The sequence below is a fragment of the Eulemur rufifrons genome, chromosome 10 (genome assembly GCF_041146395.1).
Source record: "Eulemur rufifrons isolate Redbay chromosome 10, OSU_ERuf_1, whole genome shotgun sequence".
In the NCBI taxonomy this organism is placed as follows: domain Eukaryota; kingdom Metazoa; phylum Chordata; class Mammalia; order Primates; family Lemuridae; genus Eulemur; species Eulemur rufifrons.
The window spans coordinates 6,508,787-6,529,136 of NC_090992.1; the positions used below are offsets into that span (position 1 = coordinate 6,508,787).

General features: G+C 52.2%; 1 protein-coding gene across 5 annotated transcripts in view; it reads right to left on the reverse strand.

Moving 5' to 3' along the window:
• Positions 1–20,350, reverse strand: part of NRG2 (neuregulin 2) — a 185,840-nt gene that overhangs the window by 27,936 nt on the left and 137,554 nt on the right. For all 5 annotated transcript variants that reach the window (XM_069484106.1, XM_069484105.1, XM_069484104.1 and 2 more), the window contains exons 2-3: positions 9,226–9,397; positions 2,518–2,636 (exon numbers count right to left, since the gene is read on the reverse strand). In XM_069484106.1, the coding sequence (XP_069340207.1) occupies positions 2,518–2,636; positions 9,226–9,397 (291 nt within the window). The remainder of the gene's footprint in view (positions 1–2,517; positions 2,637–9,225; positions 9,398–20,350) is intronic.

Here is a 20,350-nt window from a genome sequence, read left to right on the forward strand (position 1 = left end):
CAAGGCCGTCACTCCTAGCACTCTGCCTCCCCTTTCAGTAGCGCCTCTGCACACACACACAGACACGCCTGGCAAAGATGGCACCCCATGCCCCCAAGCACAGGGACTGGGCCATGTGGGGCACATGACCTAAGCAGGGTCAGTTAGAATCCGTCCTGTGGCTGTACATACGCATGCAGAGATGGAGCGATCTCTTTTCTCTCAGTAGTGGGCTGGAATGACGTCAACCCGGAGCTGTCTGAGGCCATGGCCTCCTCTTCCCACTCTGTTCCCCAAACATGGGAGAAGCCCATTTTACAGCAGGAAAGAATGAGGTCAACACACAGTGGGAGAAGGTGTCTTGACCCCTTCTCTGAGTCCCTGGACTCTGTCATGTCTGGGGCCAGTTCTACCTCTGGACTTCCCAGTTTTACAAATCAAGAAATAAATTCCTCAAGATAAATTTAAGTCAGTTCTAACCAAGAAAGTCTAGACTGATAAAACAGGAAGCACTAAATCCAAGGTGGACCTGAGACTGTCTGCACACGACGGCAGAGGCGGCAGGTGCTAGATCCCAGGCACAGCGCCTTTCCCAAGCTTGGAAAAGGTGGAAAGGAGTAGGGGCGCAGGCACCCCATGCTTCCCATGCCAGGCTGGGCCTTGTGTGAGGCAGAAAAAGCCTTGGCAGAGGTTGTAAGTTCTTCTATATTAATATAATATTTATTAATACCAGGTACCCACTGTGAGCCAGGTGCTGTCCTAGGCCAGAGGCGAGAGTGGTAAACAGGCTAGACACAGCCCATGAAGCTCGAAGGCTAAGTGTTTGCCAACTACTTTTACATTGTATAGCTCTCTCATTAACCAGCTGTTTGACTTTGGGCTAAATATTTAACCTCTCTGAGCTTCTCATAATTTATAAAACAGACCCTGAGATTGAGTAAGGGATCACGAGATAATGTGGGGCCTGGCTCCACAAGCAGCTATTGCTGTCACCCCCAGAAGAAGGGATCACCCCTGTTCTGCTCACTCCCGAGGCTCCCAGTTCCATGGGGAGGTCAAACCCACAGAGAAAGTTCCGCAGCCATGTGAGAGCTGAAGACTGATCCAAGGCTAGAACTCAGGAGATGCCACCAGACTACGGTTGGCTAAGACGTGGCCCTGGAGTGGGCCCCTAGCTGGGAGCGACACTACAGTGGGGTGGGTGGCCAAGGAGGGAAGCTTCCTGGGAGAGAGGGTGTGGGAGAAAAAGCAAGAATGGGACGTAAAGGGCACTGACTGTGGTTAGGCTGGAAAGATCGTTTGGGCCAGACTGGTGAGAACAAAGGCATTGTTCTGTGGTTCCACGGGGCCGAGGTCATGACAGGATAAAGGTGCCTTAGGAGGCCACTGCTCTGGTTCAGGTGAGCACGGACGGAGCCTGTGCCAGTGTTACTCTTGAGGTGCAGGTGCAGTGGAAGAGACAGGCCTGAGAAAGATCCCGAAAGAAGACTGACCAGGACATGGAGACTCGGACTTATCAGACACTGTGGCAGGGGAGACCAAGGAGCCCAACAGGATGGGAGAACAGGGGTACCCCTCGCCAGCGCGGGACAGACGGGCTCTGAGCTAGGTTTTCATCAGAGGGTCACAGGGCAGGGAGTGTTTGTTACAAGTTCTCTTTCGGGCCGCGCTGGGTTTAGGGAGTATTGGAAGGCTGTCTGGTGGAAAAACAGGCAGGTGACGACAGACATGGGATTAGATGCTGTGACAGGGCAGACTGGAAGCAAGTCCCAGTAAATAGGCAGCCGAATGGCGCACTCAGTCTGCGCGAGCCGGAGGGGGAAAGCCATCAGTGGGATTTGGAGCATTCAGGCTGGGGTGGAGGGGCACTACCTGAGGACAGGCAGCTTTGGCAGAGAGGACAGGTGCCTTCCCAGCCAAGGGAAAGAGCCAGGGCCTGAGAGGACAGCCCAGCAGGAAGGTGGCCTCCGCCCAGAAGCTGGATCTGCCACTGCGAGGTGAGAAGCTAAGAGGTGCGTGAGGGCCTGCCCTTGTGAGTGTTTAAAGAGAGAGGATGCCCTGTGGGGGAAGGGTCCACCCTCCCTGAACAGGGGCTGCCCCCGGGCCCCAGGCACCCAAGCCTCCCACCCTGGCCCAGTGGAACCGGCAGCCTGCACTCAGGTGTCCGGCGAGGCAACCGTGTGCACACGCCCTGGGCCTGCTGCTCCCCCCAGCCCCACTCCTGGCAGGCCAGCCTCCTATAATTGCCTTCTAAAAATATCCTTCCCCCCACCCCACCTCTTGATTTCAAAATATTTAGTTTTCAGGGTATTTAAAATGAGAGCTGGCGGCTCTTCCAGGCCTAGATAACAAAGCTAAACATTTATGCTTCGACTGCATTTCTCTGAATCGGCTGAGATCTAGGGCTTGATACAGCAGCAGCAGGAGGCAGAGGAGTTGAGTGCAAGATGAATCATGTGCGGCCCCAGGGCTGGGGGGCAGCTGGCCTGTCCTGCCAACCCCCCCCAGGACCCTTCCCTTCGTTGGGGGCCCACCTACCGCTGTTGACGTGGAGCCGGCCCCGGACGGTGTCCTTCCCCAGGATGTTCTCGGCCTCGCAGACGTACTCCCCAGCGTCCTCCACCTTCACCTTGTTGAACTGTAGTCGTGAGTTCTTTCTGGTTAGGGAGGGGATAAGCGGGGGAGAGGCGTGAGCCAGGGTTGGCTATGGCTCCTCAGCGGTCACTCAGCGGTCACCTCTCCCCACAGAGCCACAGTGGCTGTGCAGGCTGGATGGGAGGTAGCTCCCCTCAGCACAGCCAGTTCTGGGGTCCGGGTGGAACACAAGTCCCTGCACTGCAGGGAGACCCGAGCCCCCAGGACAACACAGGGCACAGCTCATGGCTACTCCCGCCCACTTGTTGAGGGCCGGACCTTCTTTGTAACGCTTTTCTGTGGGAGGAAAGCCAGGCCCCTTAGGAAGCCACAAGGCCACTTCCCTCATGCCCAGCTGCCTCGCTCGGCCTGTCACTGCAGACACGCAGGCCATTCCCAGGTACCTGGGAGAGCTGCTGTCCGACAGGTTCTCATGGCAACTGTGCCCAGACTCCCATCCACACCCGTGGCTCTCCCCTGCCTTCAAATCAGCCTTGCCACTACGGGGCACTCTGTGGCCTCTTTGAGGGTATTTGTTTCATTTATTCACTCATTCATTCATTCATTCATTCAACGAATATTGACCGAGCGCCTTCTGTGAGCTAGGAGCTTATATACCTCAAGGAACAAAAAGATCCCGGACTTGATCCTCAGGGCCAGTCTGGGCATTCTCTTCTTACGGATGGGAAAATTGAGCCCTAGTGGGGCTTCCTGGCTTGGCCAAGGGCACCCAGCAAGGCAAAGGCAGACGTGGACCAGGAGCTGCACTGGGTAAGGACGAGCGCTACCTCTAGGGGCCTGAAGCTGGGGCTCGCCCCCTTGAGAGGCTCTGCACACAGTCCCCGCATGCTGAGAGCTGCAGGGCCACGCCTGGGCAGGGCCCCCCAGTGCTGTGACTCTAGGGCACCTGGCCCCGGTTCCCCTTTTCTTTCTGAAGCTCCACCCAAACCTCTCCTTCCTTCTCAGAGTTTCCAGCACCTACCCCAGGATGCTTAGGCACTGCAAGGGTCTGTTCACAGCTTCCACCCTCCCTCCGCCCCAGTGCTCTCCAGGGGCCAGTATGAGCTCAGGATAAACCCCAGGACCCCAGTCTAGGCCTGGGGGGAAGCAAGAAGTAACATGAACATTTCTTTATATAATGTAATCTCCTCCTCCTTTTAGTGCTGAATTAAAAAACCAGATTCCCAGGCTATGCGTAGTAGGTTGACGGGGTGGGGGGGTGGCACATGAGGGAGGGCAGTGGAGCTGTCACTGCCCTGAGCCACAGGGACATAAAGCTGAGCCATAAAGCTGAAGGGGTAAGGAGGACAGGGGGAGGTAAGCAGAGAGGCTGGGCAGGGGTCGAGGAGACACAGATTGGCCCACAATCCCCACCTGGGCTCTGCCTCCACCTCTGGGGTGAGCCTCTTCCCAGACACCCTCACCCCAAGATCCTCCAAACAAGGGTGCTATAAGGGTCTTGTCAACAGACCCTATTGCCGTGGGGATGTTCTCACTGACATGGTGACAGCTGCTTGACTATACCATACCCTTCCTGGCACAAGCTGGTCTGTCTCCTTGGCCTGGTGCCTGCCCACAGCCCTCTTCTGTCAATTAGAGTTTGTTCCCTTTATTAAACAGAGCCCTGGAGGGCCCTCTGACTGAGACATCATCTCCTTCCCTGCTCTAGCCTAATTAGATGCCACAAAACCCAGCTTCCCTGAGATAAGGCTTCTCTCACTTCCCCATACATCAGATGAGCAGGGCGGTGGACGACCTGTGGGTCAGAAGTCACTGCTCGGGGGACCCAGAGCCAGATCCTCCTTGTCACCCACAGCTGAACTCAAAGGAGCTTCCCTTACACACATCAGATGCAGCAGGACACGGCGGGGTGAGGCTCACAGGGTATTTGAAAGGAGAAGGGCCAGGATTTTAAGGAAGGGCTCATCACATGAAGGTGAGTGAGACCTGTAGGAAGGAGGCGCAGGGCTCCGGGAGAGCCCCTCCCCTTTGAGGAACAAGAAAGAGGCAATGGGACAGAAATGAGGAGCATCTAGGTTTACCAGCTGCTTGGTGACCTCAGGGAGGCAGGCCCCAGAGATGCACAAGGGGGTTCGGGTAGAGCTCCCTGGAGGCGCCGGGGCCACTGCCTTCTCTCTCCGCACTCCTAGCTCCACTTGGAAGTTCTAGGGACTCAGGACTCTCCTGCCTTCCTGGCAGGCTGGGCGCTGCCCTGCGCTCCGGGTGCCCCATCACCGCACTGACCCGGGTCTGCCCTGCAATGGCTGCCCCTCCCTTCCTTCCCCAGCTGGTTCTCTGCTGGCAGGGATGGGATCTGGGAGGCTGCATCCTCCACAATTTCCTCAGCGCCTGCCTCCCCCTGCCTGCTTGAGGGGGCCTGTTCCAGCCTGCCCCTCATAAATACGGGAACATGCGGTTCTGCAGGGGAGGGCCCCGTGCCCAGGGCTTGGGGGGCAGTTTTCTCCTGGCACAGGAAGGCTTGGGTGAGATGTCTCAGTGCAGCAGGCACAGAGACAGACAGCACCCATTGGGGAGGGGATCTCTGTGGGCCAACAGAGATGCCCTGAGTGTGGCCTGGGCTGGCAGAGTGCTAGGAGGCCAGCGCCAGCCGCCATGAAGGCAGGGAGGACAGAGGAGATTTTGCCAGGAGGGAGACTGCTGCGCCTGTCCCCGGCCCGTGTGCCAGGTGAGGTGTGTACAGTGTGTGGGTGGGTAGTATATGGAGGTGGCAGCTTTCTCCAAGTCACTCCAAGGGCACCTTGGTCACAAGTTCCTCGTCTTCCACCACTAACAATTCCCAGCTGAGAGCCCAGGGGCAGGACAGGTAGAACAAGGAAGTTTCAGGATGCAGCAAATGGGGTAGGGCCCTGACAGGTAGCGGGCAGGGGGAGCTTCAGGCTCCTAGGGGTCCATAATACCCAGGAGGAGAAGACTGGACGAGGCCCTGTTTCTGGATTGGGTGACCCATTCATCAGACGAAACTGAGGCTTCCCCAGGACAGTACCTTGTTCAGGAGGCTAGGACAATCCCAAGGGCCTCCTGCCCAGCTCTGGTGGGACTCTGCACTCAGGAGAGGAGGGTCATGGAAGATTCTCATCAACTCAGCACTGCCTATAAAGCTATCTGCCAGGACCTAAAGGGGAGAAGGGGGTGTATGGTCGCAAGGTCCCAGCCTGTGAGGCTCTCTCATGCTAGGAGAGACGGAGTCCTCAACAATGCAACGAAGCCATGTCTAAGGCACCCAGGGAGGAGACAACGATAGCTGCCTGCAGGGCTGAGGATACTGTCCCAGAGATATGACATTTAAGCTGGGCCTTGGAGAACTTTGCCAGGGACAAGAAGGGAAGGGAGCTGCCAACACAGGCAATAGCCTAGGCCCAAGTCCAGGATCACAAAAGGAAAGATCAGTGGTAGGGAGCACAGAAGTGTCGGGGAACAGCGGGGCAGTGACTTGTAGGCCAGGAAGAGGAGAGTCGGAAGAGCCCAAGGCTGTACCTGGCACACAGCAGGCTCTAAGATCTGTCAAGTCATGAATGGAGGATCGGATACGTGTCCATGTTAGGAAGATCATTCCCCTTCAGGCACTTACGGAGGTGGTTAGTGACTGTGGACCTCTAGAATTGAAAGCAAACTGGGTGCACAAGCCACATTTTTTCTGAAGAAAGGGTTGAGGTTTCTACCAGATTCTATACTGGAAGTTAGGCTAGAGGCTCATAAAGGTAGGGGCCATGTCTATTTTGTTCACTGATATATCCTGAGCCTCCAGCAGAGTACCTGGCACATAGCTGATACTCAATACAGATATGTTAGATACAGAAATGAATTTTCAAAGGGGCCTGTGGCCCAGAAAAGGTGGGGAGTAGCCGAGAGTGGGACAGTGAAGGAAAAGACGGCAGAGGCGGGGAGAACAGATGAGACATGTGCAGGGCAGGGAGAAGGGTATCTCCTTCCAGAGATGTGTACCACCCCCCTCCCTCCCCCACCGAGGGATGGCAAACGGGCAGGTGTTGAGCAGCCGGGAGCAGCTGACAGGGAACATGGAGGGAGGGGAAGGGCTGGAAAGGGCGGGAAGAGGCTGGCTTGGGCATTCTGAATCAGAAATGTCTGTAGGGCATCTCAGGGGTGGTACCTCCTGTTTGCTGGCAGCATGGGTCTGGGACTCAGGTAGGAAAGCCATCAACCCTGGAGATGGAGACTTGTAGCCTCAGATACTTAAAGCGATGGGAGAGGGTGAAGTCACCCACAGGTGGAGAAGGAGGAAGGAGAGAAGTGAGGTCCAGCGTTCAGGAAAGTTCCAGCATTGATGGAAATTGAGAGAGAATGGCCGGGCTCACAGGAGGACCAGGAAGAGCACCACAGGGCCAAGGGGGCAAGTGGCCCACGCCAAGGCTGCTGAGACCTGGAGGCACGGGACCAGGGAGCTCAGAGGTTGCTGCGGTTTCTCAAGGGCTGCAGCCACAGAGAGGTTGGGATGTATTCAAAAGGCAGATTCTGGCAGGGCAAAGAGTGAGGCGAGGGTGGGAGAGTGGAGACAGCGGGCATGAAGCGAACAGCTTCATGAGGCAACAGCTGGAGCACACGGGACCAACAGCATGGAGGGAAAGTGTCTGAAAAGAAAAGCCATGGGTGTGGGTGTGTTGGCAGGGAGAGAAGGCTGCAGTTACCAGGGAAGGGAGTGAGTTGGTGGTACCAGGGCTCTGAGGGGGTGTGCGTTCGTGTGTGCGGGAGTGTGAGTGTGTGGCGTGGGGCAGGGTGGGATGAGGATGGGCAGGGTGTGGGCATGTTTGGAGTAAGGAGGGGGGGAGGGAGAGCCCTCCCTCCTGATTTCTGTTGTCTCAGTGATGTAGAGGGCAGGAGGGAGAAGGGCCCCAAAGGTTCCAGCTCTGAGAAGCCTGTCCGTTACTTCTCTCCAGCCTGGAGCTGGTCTTAGCAGGGCAGTTGGAAGGGGTGGGATGGCCTCAGAAGGTGAGCTGGGTGGGCAGCCTGAATTTCTTGCCAGTGCTGTATATTTGGGACACACCATACCCCACCCCACCCCACCCCACTGGCCCCTGCAATTTCCTTAGGAAGCAGCATTCTTTCAGCCAAAGATCTTTCACCTAAACCAAAGCCTTCCTAAATTGCCTTCTGTTTTCTGCCTGGACCACTTTCCAGGGTGACCAGCTCTGCCTTTGCACCGCACTCTTGGAAGGAGAGTCAGAACTGGAAGCAGCTCCCAGTCCTCTGACTCCCACATCCTCCTTCACAGGTTCCAGAGACCAAGGCCCAGAGGCAGGGCGTGGACATCCAGGACTACAAGCAAACCAGGAGCCGCTGAGCCCAGGCCTTCTTTCCATCACTTTCTGTGGTGGGGCAGGATGGGTGTTCTCTAAAGTCATCTTCATTTGCATTTTTTTTTTTTTTTTGAGACAGAGTTTCGCTCTGTTGCCCAGGCTAGAGTGCAGTGGTGTCATCATAGCTCACTGCAACCTCAAACTCCTGGGCTCAAGGGATCCTCCTGCCTTAGGCACCCAAGCAACTGGGACTACCTGCACGTTGCTGGGTAATTTTTCTTTCTTTTTTTTTTTTTGTTTTAGTAGAGATGGCGGGGTCTCACTCTTACTCAGGCTGGTCTCAAACTCCTAAACTCAAGCAATCCACCTGCCTTGGCCTCCCAGAGTGCTAGGATTCCAGGTGTGAGCCACCACACCTGGCCTTCATTTACATTTTGCAGCGGGGGCGGGGGGGGGGGGGGATGAGGAGGAAAATCACAGCTGTGAAGGGGGTGGTTGTAATCTACTCTGGAAGGGCAGAAAAGGCTGGGGTGTGCCTCAGTCAGAGCGGGGAGTCTACCTGGTGCCTAGAGCCAGCAGAGCAGAGACCAGGCCAAACGTCTGTTTTGCTGGCAGGCAGGAGATTTTCCCCTTGTTTGTCCTTGAGAGGCAGGAGTGACCTGCCCTTGGACTCCTGGCTTCTCTGGTGCCTGAAGCCCCTGCCTGACCAACCCAAGAAGGAAGAGAGGTCACCTTCCACAGTCTGGGGACTCAGGAACTTCTGATTCACTTCCCTGGGGCATTGATTCAAGATTAAAGACAATTCTCATGTCACAGGGGGAAACTGTCTGAGCTACAGACTTCCCCAACACCAATCAAAGCTATGTTCCCTTTCCTCTGACTTAGCTCTCTGACAAGTGACAGCTTGCTAAGCTGAGAAACCAGCCCACTAACGGACCTCCCAGAGGCATTCTGGTTGGAGTCAGGGTCTTTCACCAAAGATTGCCAAATGATGGGGCTTTCAGACACTGGCGGGGGGCGGGGGGTCCTTTGAGAAGAAGTTTTAGGGACAAGCAGGGGCTTCCACTGGTAAAGCTGACCTTGACAATCAAATTGCCTTCAACCATCCCGAGATATTAATTGCTTAACTCTTGTCTATGGTCTGCAAGACACTGGGCCAACATAACCAGAGGGGCCCAGAGCTGCAGGGAGAAGGCTGGGAGTGGCAAGGAAGGGAAGTGTGGAGAAGGGCTGGGACTGGTTCCATGGGAGGGTCTGGGAGCACAGTCTTGGATTCTGCCCCACTCTTGGGAGAAGGGAGGGTGCTGATTGGATGGAGGGCGGGCTGGACGGTGCTCACCTGCCGTTGCCATACTTGATGCGAATGTCTCGGCTGCGGTTGAGCTCCTTGCCGTCCTTGAACCACCGGTAGGAGGGTTGGGGGTTACCGGCTGCTGCCTCGCACTTCAGCGATTGCTTCTCACCCACCTGTCCCGTCTGGCTCTTCATCTTTTTCAGCTTGGGCCGGGTGGCTGTGGGGTACAAGGCAGGCAGGTGAGTGGGGTGGTGGTGGGGCAGTACCAAGCATGAGTAGTGAGTAGTGGGAGTAAGGGCCACTGTCCTCGGGCTGGAACTGGGGAGAGAAGCGGTGAGCCTGGGAGCTGCCCCTCCTGGTATTGTTTTTCCTGGTTCAATTCAACAGGGTCTGCAGTGCTATCAGTGCAGCTACTACTTACGGAGAGTTCCTTCCTGCCTGGAATGGTGCTAGAAGCTTTACATTAGCTTATGAAACCTGCACAATAACCCCATGAGTTCACAAGGCTCAGAATGGTAAAGTCAATTCCCTAAGAGGAGGTGATGGAACTTGGATTCAAACCCAGATCTCCTTGACTCCAGTGTTATGATCTAAAATCACGGGTACAAGGCATGGGGCTGCACCGGTGGGCACAGGCCCAATTGCAGATGCAGAGCTTTGAATGCCAAGCTGAGAGGCTTTTCCCATTTTTCTTAAACACCATTCTATTTCCACAAGCCCTAGTCTCCCGTGCTTCACCTCCTTGTTCCTCTCCTCACTGCCTTAAAAAAAAAAAGGAAAAAATATGCTGTTCTCAGGAAGGTAAGGGCAAGCCAGTGCTTCCTACCAGGATGCATAATAATTTCCATTGGTGTAGCCTTTACAGGATACACAATGCCTTCATGCATGCTCTCATTTTGTCCCTGAGCTCTGTGAGACAAGGGTCACACTGACATTGATGGTGAAGATGAGACTCAGAGAGGTCAAGAAACTTAACCAAAGCCACATAGCCGGGCAGCCACAGAGCTGGGACCAAAGCCCAGGTATCTGGGTTTGTAATGTGTCAGGCTGGTGGTAGGCTGGTGTCTACTTTTGCAGCCTCATCTCTCTTTGAGAGATGATTAAAATCCTTCCAGCAGCAGAGAGGAAGGTCTGCTGGAGCCAGGGAATTGTCTTGGGACTGACTGGCCCTGTTTAAACTTCTGGTCCTTTCCTTGGCAACTCAGACACTGGACCAGAGCTGGCTCTGGAGAAAGGCAGGCAAGAGGCCTGGCTAGACACAGGTGTCCCCTCATTGAACTCAACCCTGAGCTGCTCCTTTTAAGTAGGGAGTAGATGAAAGTTGGGTGCAGGGAACAGAGGGAGCATCAAGAGAAAGCCTTTAAAAATGTATTACATAGGCTTACACAATGATTCTTGTAAAATAATTTGGTTCGTTTTAGAAAATTAAAAAATACAGATGGGTAAAAAGAAGAAAACAAAACCATTTATTATCCCAATACTCATAAATAACACCCCCCATTTTTAAACAAAATGAGATCAAGTGCCAATAATATGTTTCTTTCACTTAATGAAACAATGTAACACTTTTACCTAGGTGTTAAATATTAATAACAGCATTTCCCAAACTGATTTCTATAAGACATGAGTATACAGAGAGATGAAAATAGATATTACTTGAGAAGAAAGTTCCATGAGCAAATCACTTTGGAGAACATGTGGGTAAACACAGTTGAAGAAGTATCTTTATTCACTTTAGAATCATTCTCTAAGGGCCTTGAAACTTTTTTTCTTGGAACACTTGGTAGCATTTCAAGGAAATAAAGGTATGTGGGACGAGTTCTATAACATAACTTATACGTGTATATATTTATAGATATATATTTTAAGAAATAATATATTAACATGATTCAAAATTCAAGAAGTGAAAAAGGGGCCGGGCGCGGTGGCTCACGCCTGTAATCCTAGCACTCTGGGAGGCCGAGGTGGGCGGATCGTTTGAGCTCAGGAGTTCGAGACCAGCCTGAGCAAGAGCGAGACCCCATCTCTACTAAAAATAGAAAGAAATGATATGGACAGCTAAAAATATATATAAAAAAAAAAAAATTAGCCGGACATGGTGGTGCATGCCTGTAGTCCCAGCTACTCGGGAGGCTGAGGCAGGAGGATCGCTTGAGCCCAGGAGTTTGAGGTTGCTGTGAGCTAGGCTGACGCCACGGCACTCACTCTAGCCTGGGCAACAGAGTGAGACTCTGTCTCAAAATAAATAAATAAATAAATAAATAGAAGTGAAAAAGGGTATATGGCTTACAAAACAAGTCTCCTTATAACTTCTGACCACGCCACACGGCTGCCTTTCCAGGAGGCAACCAATTTTATCAGTTCCTTTGACATCTTTCCAGAGATCTTTTATGCATATACAAAAACAATACCCAGTATTAATACACACATTTTTCTACAGCATATTTCATGGCTGCATAATATTCCTGTATGGTGCATCATAATTTATGTCACTGAGTCCTGTTGTGCGGCATTTATCACATCCTGGCTCCCACCCTCCCACCACAAACAACCCCACAGGAACATCCTCCCAGCTTCACCTCTGCACACCTTCAGCGTCCACTGCTGTACAGGAAGTGTGGCTCTAGACTCACACTGCCTGTGTTCAAATCCAGGCTTTGCTACTTGTTAGCTTTGTGTCCCCAGGTCATTGACTTAATTCTTTAGTGCCTCAGTTTCCTCAGCTGTAAATATAGGTGATAAATAATAGCTTCTAGGATCGTGGGATGATGGCTGTGAGGATTATATGAGATAATGCATGTAGAGCCTGGCACGTACAGAGCATTTAATAAAGGTTAGCTATTATTGTTATTATAATTCACAGTTATTTCCTAAGGCAATCTTCTTAAAAGTGGAATTGCTGCGTCAAAGGGTATGCAATCTTCCTCAGCCTTGCACATTGCCAAATTGCCCTCTGGAAAGGTTGTACCAATTTGCACTCCCCCCAGAGAATGACAGGGCCTGTTTTTTCCACACCCTCACCAACACAAGGTATTATCCTGTCTTTAATCTTTGCCAATTAGCTAGGCGAAAGATAACGTCTCTTTGTTGTTTTAATTTGCATTTATTTGATTACTGATGAGGCTGAACATTTTTCATAAGTGTATTGGCCCATTGTATTTCTTCTGTTTGAATTGCCTGTTCATGTCTGCAGTCTGTTTTCCTATCGAGTGCTCATCTTCTTACTGATTTGTAAGGGCTCCTTTTAAATATTAAGGCTATTAACCTTTTGCTACAGTGTTTTTCCCCCCAGTTACCTGCTTCTCACATTTTACAATGCTGGCTTTTTTTTTTTTTTTGGCATCCCGAGGTTTTATGTATATTAACCTATCAACCTGTTGGGCTTTCTGGAACTTCATTATTCTAAGTGTGATTGAAGTCCTGCCTCAGCTTCCTTCCCTTCCCTATACCCACTCCCGCCTTCATAGTCCTTAACACTGGATGCTAACGAGAATCACATGGGAAGCTTTAAAACGTAGGTAGGTGCCTGGGACATAGCCTAGGCATTCTGAAGCAGAACCTGTGAGTGTAGGTCCAGGTGTGTGGGCTTTAAAGGGCTTTTCAGGCGTCTTTCTAACTTTTTTTGGATATAGAACATACATGCAGGAAAGGGGACATATTGTAAGTGTATAGCTCAATGACTGGTTACAAACTAAACACATATGCACAGATGGCTTTGCTGTAAGGTTGGGTTGACATCTGGTGATGGGTGGAGAACCTGTGGCCTTCTAGGTCCTTAAGTGTGGCCCTTTGACTGAATCCAAATATTACAGAACAAATTCTGTTATAAAAAGGGGTGCAGCAGAGAAAGATGAAGCTTTTCTTTGCCTCGTTTGGTGCTTAAAAAAGAACAATCTTGAAATCAGAAGGCCACAGGTTCCCCACCCCACTCGCCGTTCTTGTGAACTGGGGACAGAGAGAGCTCTTCTAAGGCTCCAAGTGTGCCCTCCCCCAACTTAGGGTGTGTTGATCTTTCTTGCAATTCTGAAACAAAGGAACCCTCTGCCCCCACCACCATGGACTGCCTCCCTCCCAAAGAGCCAGGGTGGGGATGGGGGTGATACTTGGTGGGAGGAATGAAGCAGGGGTCACTCTACCACCTTGTTCCCTGACATGAGTTCTGGTGCAGTACTGTGCACTGGCCTGTGCGGGTAATGGGCTAGGTGGGTGTGTTCACAGAGACTGACCCCAGAAACAGCAGGCATGACCCGAGTTCAGAGGGCCTGAGGAAATGGGGGGCTCCAAAATCATTCCCTGCCAATAACATAAAACACAGGCCCACACACCAGATCACAAGGAGCCCATTCCATCTAGTGAGAACCTGCTGTGACTCTGTAGCCACTTCTTGATAGTCCACTCACTTCAGAACAACCCATCATTAATTAATTCACTCATTCACTCATTCATTCATTCATTCATTCAACCATGCCAGGCACTGTTCTGGGCCCTGGGAACACCAGAGAGATAAGCATCCTGCTCTTACAGAGCCTGAATTTTAGTAAGAGGGATAGACAATAAGCAAATAAGCAACAGGAAATATGAGACAGTAATAGGTGGCTGGAGAATGGCCCTAAGGTGGGAATGAGCACAGTTAGTTCATGGGACTAAAAGAAGCCTGTATGGATGAGGATAGTGGAAGAGGGGGAGCTTGAAGAGATGGGCAGGTCCCAGCTGACATGGGGCTGTGCAAGCCAGGATAAGAAGTCTGGATTTGTTTTGCATGGTTTTTTTTTTTTAAATTTTTTATATGCCTACTAGAAAATTTTAAATTATATATGTGGATTGCATTATATTTCCATTGGACAGCACTGGTCTAAAGGATGACAAAATAAAAATAACCACACATTTGAATCATGCCATGTTCTTTACAAGGAGTTTTCTTTTATAGCTCTTAACAGTTCCTCACAAGAATTGTCTGAGATGCTAAAAGCCCTGTTTCCTACTCTAGCAGCTTCTAGTCCTGGTCCTTGCTCATGGACATCCTAGTTCACAGCTCTTTGAAAGCCAGGGTTGGGCAAAACTTGTAGGCTGTTTTTTGTTTTTCCATCAGGAAAGATCCTTGGGGGCAGGGGACAGTGGCAGCAGCTCGGGTGGCAGGAAAGAGAAGAATCCATGCCAGATGGCTTTGGAACAATGCCCAGAGGACCTCCATACCTTCACTCCTGGGCCCAGAGCCCTGCCAAGCTTTCCTCAGCAAGGACTGGAGTGACCTCCTTAAGATGGTGCTGGATTTGTTTCATAGGTGTGATGGGAAGGCATTAGAGGCTTACAAGCTGGGGGTGACCTGGTCTTACTTTCTGCATTTTAAGCTCATTCTTACCCTGAGCCACGATCGTTCTCACCATGTGTCTTCCAGCCATCAGATCCAGTACCAGCCCCTGGGGTCACCTGGGACAAGGCTGAGAGGCTGTTTGCACAGCAGACCTTTGTGTACCTGGAGACAGCTCTCATGGGGCCTCAGACATGACTGGGCTAGCTCCAGCGTCCTGCCTGGACACTCTCTCTAAGCTGTCAGTATTGTCTATGTCTCTTTTACATCCCAGGGTCTAGAATACAATGCTAGTGTGGGGGTATGGAGACCACTGTACTGTGTCCTGAGAGTGTCTTGGGGCCTGAGTTGAAGCAAGCAGAGGAACAGGCTTCCTGGGATGGATGGGATCTGTCAAGGCAAGAGCTGAAGCAACACAGTGGGCACTTGTCTCCCATTCAGTCGGCATGTATTTATTGAGTGCCTACTACAGCCAGGTTCTGTGCTTTGTCCTAGGCAGAAAGGATCTAGCCATATGTGGAGTAACCACCCTCTGCCCCCCAAGTAGTTTAGCTTGTCCCCCTTTGTTATTGTTTTGTTACATAAGAAATACATTTTTGTTGCAGGAAAATTATACAAGTAAGGAAAAAGAAAATTAAATCAATTCAATTACCATCAGAAAGAAAACCACTGTGGGCTTTCAAATATTTCAGATATTTGAAACCACTTTCAAATATCTTCTGAAAGACTTTTCTCTCTAAAATGCTTTATATCCTATTTTTCTCAGTCAAGATATTATAAAAACATTTCTCCAGAAATACAGTTCTAAATCATTTTAATGGCTGCATAATATTTCATTGTTCAGATGAATTTGCTAGGTGGTCTCCAATGTTCTGCTAGTATTAACAATATTGCAATGAACTTCTCTATAAAGTCAACTTTGTGGCCAAAGGGAGGAGCAGCGGTCCTGAGGGGCTGTGTGTATTTCCCCATACAGAAAGGGGACTCCCAAAGGTCCAGCACATAGGACAGTGGACAGATGACAGGCATCAGATAAAAGCAAGAGGAAGATCTATGTGCACAACAAGAGGGAGGAAATTCCCAGCACCCTGCCCTCATGACCACCACTGACACCCAGAGCCCTGTGGCTGCTCCTTCCCCACAGATGGAGTGGCAGCAGCAAGTTTATGGGCTAGGCAGGCCCTTGGGTCCTGGGCAGCTCTCCCATCCCCTAATGTCTCCTCCTCAGACCAAGCCCCCTCTGCTGAGCTCTCATACTCCCTGGGTTGGGCGGGAGCCCAGAGGCCACTTCATCCAGCTCCCTTCCTCTTGGGGCAATGCTCGCCTGAGCAGCAGGACTAGGGTTCTCTGGAGTGGGGGTGTGGGGACAGCTCCTTCAGCAGTTTTATAAGATCAAGAGGAAGGTCTCTCAAGGATAGTCTGGGTCTCCACAAAAAGATTTCCCTCGAGGGTGAGCTGCATAAAACCTTAGGAGATATCTCCACGATTGCCACGAGTTAGGCCACGGGTATCTGGTGGCTTCTGCTTCCTATCATCCCAAGCCAGGGCATCTGGCCTGTATCTGTTTGACAGGCAATCCCCAGAAAGGCCCTCATTAAGATAGCAACAACAGCAACAACAACCAGGGCTGCTCCTTTCCCACATCCCAGCCCTGAGGCCAGGAGGTGCCGCTGCTGCCAGCAGCTTGACCTCATTCCTCTCGGCAGTGGGCGGTGGGTGCGGAGCCTGCAGAGATCTGAGAGCAAGACAGACGCCCGGGACATGGCCAGGCAACCCAGCCAGGGAGGACCTGACTCTGCTTCCCTCCCAGCAACCAGAGGGTAGGGGCAGTGGACTCTTAAAAGGGTTAATGATCTTCACCTCATGACTAAGGCTGAGCAGTCCCCTTTGCAGGGCAACACCTGGAGACAATGTGGCCAGCCTGCCTGGCATCAAAGTTTCCCACTGTCCTGCTGCTGGCGGGCTGTGGGCCAGCCCCCTCCCCACCCCACTCCCACCCCTCTCCCACCCACAAAGTGACTGCAACCTATTGGAGGTTAATTATAGACTCCAAGTTCAAATGAGAAAGAAAAAAAAAAAACTAAACAAAAAACACAGTTGGTTTGAGGGGGCACAGAGGACCTACCCTGTGAAATGGGCAGCCAGGTATCCTCCCATGGCCTTCCAAAGGAGCATGTGGCCAGCTGGGCCTCTTGGCTTTCCCTGAGCCACATCTCCTTGGCCATCCAGGCCCAGCCCGGTCCCTGGGCTTGCCCTGACCTCTTCTTACATCCATCCAAAAATGTCCATGTCCAATAGTCCCTGTGATGTACCAGGCACTTATCAATCACTGGGGCTGTGGTGCTGAACAAGCCAGCATGGCCCTGCCCCTCGGACTGGGCTCTGCCTCCTGGTTAGGGCTCCTACTGAAGCTAGGAAGGGAGTAGAGCCTCAAACAGGGCCACTTTCCCTGCACAGTGAAAGCCAGCCCAGACCTGATGGGCTCTCAGCTCAGGCGGCCAGGTGCCTAGCACCTCAGTTCCAAGGTAAAGAAGAGGGGCCAGGGCTGGCTGGGGATGGGAGCTAAAGGGGGCAGGCAGGGGCTATGCCATGAGAGTAGTAAAGGAGGAGGGAAATGGAGGAAGGGAGAGGAGACAAAACTTGGCAGCACCAAGACCAAAAAAAATGTTTCCTGACTTAAACCTTCACCTGCCCATCCAGCAGTACCATCCACTGACACCCAACCCTACAATTCAAGAGCAGGGCATGGACGGACCCTGACCTGACCACAAGGACCAGCACTGCGCCCACTCCCAGTCCCCTCTGGCAGAAGCCAGGTATCCTGAGAGAAACTCTGGCCTTCTCAGGGCTCTGCCAAAGCCAGGGACAGAGATGCCCAGCCCCCAGAGTCAGGCAGGTCCATGCTGCAGTGTGCCACCTGAGCCCAGGGCTGAGACACAGGCACATGAGCAGAAGAGATGGGCGAGTGAGGGCATGCCACTTATGCCTGGGGGAGACTGCATAGGTTCCTGGAGCAGGCACCAGCTGTGGGGTAGGCATAGGGGCACTCTGCACAGGCACCTCAGTCTCCCTGGGATCTTACCAGTGGTTGGGGCACAGATGAGGCATGGAGGAAGCAGCACAGAAACAGAGGAAGAGTGGCAGGTGAGGACACGGAAATCCAGATCTTTGGCCCAGTCTCCCAATTTTTCAGCTGTCTGCCCCTGGGTAAATTGTTTAGCCTCTCAGGGCCTCAGTGGACTCATCTATAAACCACACTCTGTCTATTTCAGAGGAGTAGAGTAGGAGAAAGCTCTGTATGGAAGGATGAAAGGCTTCTGACCATTATCATCTCTTCAGCTGCAGGGGGCAGAGGTCAGGGACAAAGCAGAGATGACAGTTCTGGAGAACCATTACCAAACTCTGCTTTATCTCCCCACTGGGGAAGGCTGGGCTCTGGGCCAAAGTTTTGGGCCCTGGCCCAGGAGAACCCTCTGTGGAGAGGGCCTGCTGTTGGGGGGCTAGGCCAGCCCTTGCTTGGGGAATTCGGAAAGGGCAAAGCAGTGATCCCAGAGCCCTAACCCCTATGGGTGGGCCTGTGCTTCCTGCCTCCTCAGCCTGGCTGGAGAAAGTTGTTTCTGAAGTTCTGGGTCCTGGGTGCAGGGTGGGGAAAGGGGGACAAGACTGGCTTCTCAAACTGGGATACAGGCAGAGCCACGAGATGATCTCGGGGCCTCTTTCTTGTGGGTCTGCCAAGCTCATTAATAAGGAAAAGCAGTACCTTTGTATTAAAACAAACAGACATATGATGCAGAAGAGTATCAAGTTCATGTGGATTTTTAAGACAGAATAAAAATACAGGGCTTCAAAGAAATGTTGTGTTTCAGGGGTAAGGTTTTAGCAGGCCTGAAGCATGTAAGGAACAGCTCTTGTGCTCACTGTAGGTGTAAGGGGCCCAGGCGGCCAAAGGCCCTGCCTCCTTCCCTTCAAATTCATCTGTAAGCACGAGAGCCCTGGCTTTGGCACTCCTGGGGGTTGGGAGGGCTGAGATGAGTGTGGTCCTTGTCCTTGTGGTCCAGACTAGTGAGGGCAAAGGGGCTGGGAAGAACTTATCCCAAAATGAACGCCTCCTCCCTGGGGCTTTAGTCACTAGCTCAAACATGACATGTGGAAACCCCGTTTCTTCATCTTTTCTCCCCAAACTGCTCTTTCTCCTGTGTTCCCTCTTTCAGTCACCTTGTCATCCGTGACAACCCTGTCTCTCTTGACTTTCCCCAAAGGTTGAATCCATTCAACTTCCACCAAGCCTCTTACCTTCATAACCCCCCGTCATCTGCCAGGCCCTGGCTCAGGCCATACTGCTCCCTGTGCCACAGTACCACTCTGCTGGCAGCGTACACTTGGCAGACTCACCTCTGTGTGCCTCACCACCATTCAAGAAACTTCCTTGGCTCCGTGATGTCTGCAGAGAAAGGCTGCCCGCCTTCCTTGCCTGGCAGCCAGGGCCCTTGGGTGATGCTTGCTGGGTCAGTGAATGGGCCCCATTCCCAAACACACCTCTCCGCTTCCCCCAACCACTTCCCTCAAGGAGTCGTGTATTCCAGGCAAACAAAATCACTGGATGCTCCCCAAACATGCCTGTTCTCTGTCCTACCTCCATGCCCTCTGCTCCTGCTTCCCCCAAATGCAATTCCCCACACAGGAAGAGGGTCAGACATGCAGGCTGGGGGCTCAGTGTGCATTCTAGCTCTGCCCAGCGTCTTGTATAACTACGCAAGTTACTTAACCTCTCTGAGCCTTTATTTTCTTGTTTGTGAAACAAGGACAATCTCATCCACTTTTAACAGTATGGTTAAGTTAAATGGAGGTAATATATGTCAAGCACTTAGTACAGTGCCTGGAACAGAGAGATAGCTTAATAACTGGCAGCTCTTATTAATCTAAATCCCTCCAGATCTTCTCGGATGCCACTGCCTTCTCTAATCCACCCACCCAGAAGCAGTTCCACACAGACTCCCTGAGCCTTTTATCTGCTCTTGCTAGGGCTTCTCACCTTGGAGCAAACCAGATTCTTATTTTTCTAGACTGTGGGGACCTGGAGGAAGGGATGTGTTAGAGCATCGCTATGTCCCTGGTGTCTGGCACAGAGTAGGTACTTATCGATCACTGCTGAGCAAATGAATTAAAGATGAAAGGCTGGACTGTGACTGATGGGTGCCACTGAGCAGTCCAGATCAAGACTGCTGCAAGGGTGGGGCCCCTTGATGGCTAATCCCAGAGGCCTTTCCCACCCAACCCTCCTCCCCAACTCTTCCCTCTCCTGTCCCCTCAGCCCAAACAGGCAACTGCCCCAGAGCAGCAGAGCAGATGGTGAAATCAGGGGGCGTCACTGGAAGATCACTCTTGCTCAGTCACTGTCCAACCACTTAGGGGATCCAAGCCAGGCAGGAGGCTCAACCAGGCTGCCTCCTTCCATGCATGAGACTGTCCCTCTTCAAAGAGAACGGGCCAGCTAGGTCTCCACATACATTCATCCTTTGTTCAAGCATGGGTTGAGCACTCAGCACCTTTTGGGTGCTACAGGTCAGTTGACATAGCCTTGGCCCTAGCTGAGTGCGGTGTGCTTACATGTGGGATCGGTACTGTGTCCGGCAGGTGCTGGGTGCTGAGGGGTCAGAGGATGCACTCACCCTCCCGCCTCAGCCCGGGAGCTGGGGAGGCCCCTGGAGGAAGTGAAGCCTATGCTGGGCCTGAAGGGTGAGCAGGAGTCAGCCAAGAGAATGGAGAGCATGTGCCACGCAAAGAGAACAGCATGTTCACAGGGACGAGGCAAGGGGGAACCACAATGCACTCAAGGAACTAAGAGAAATTCCATCTGACTGG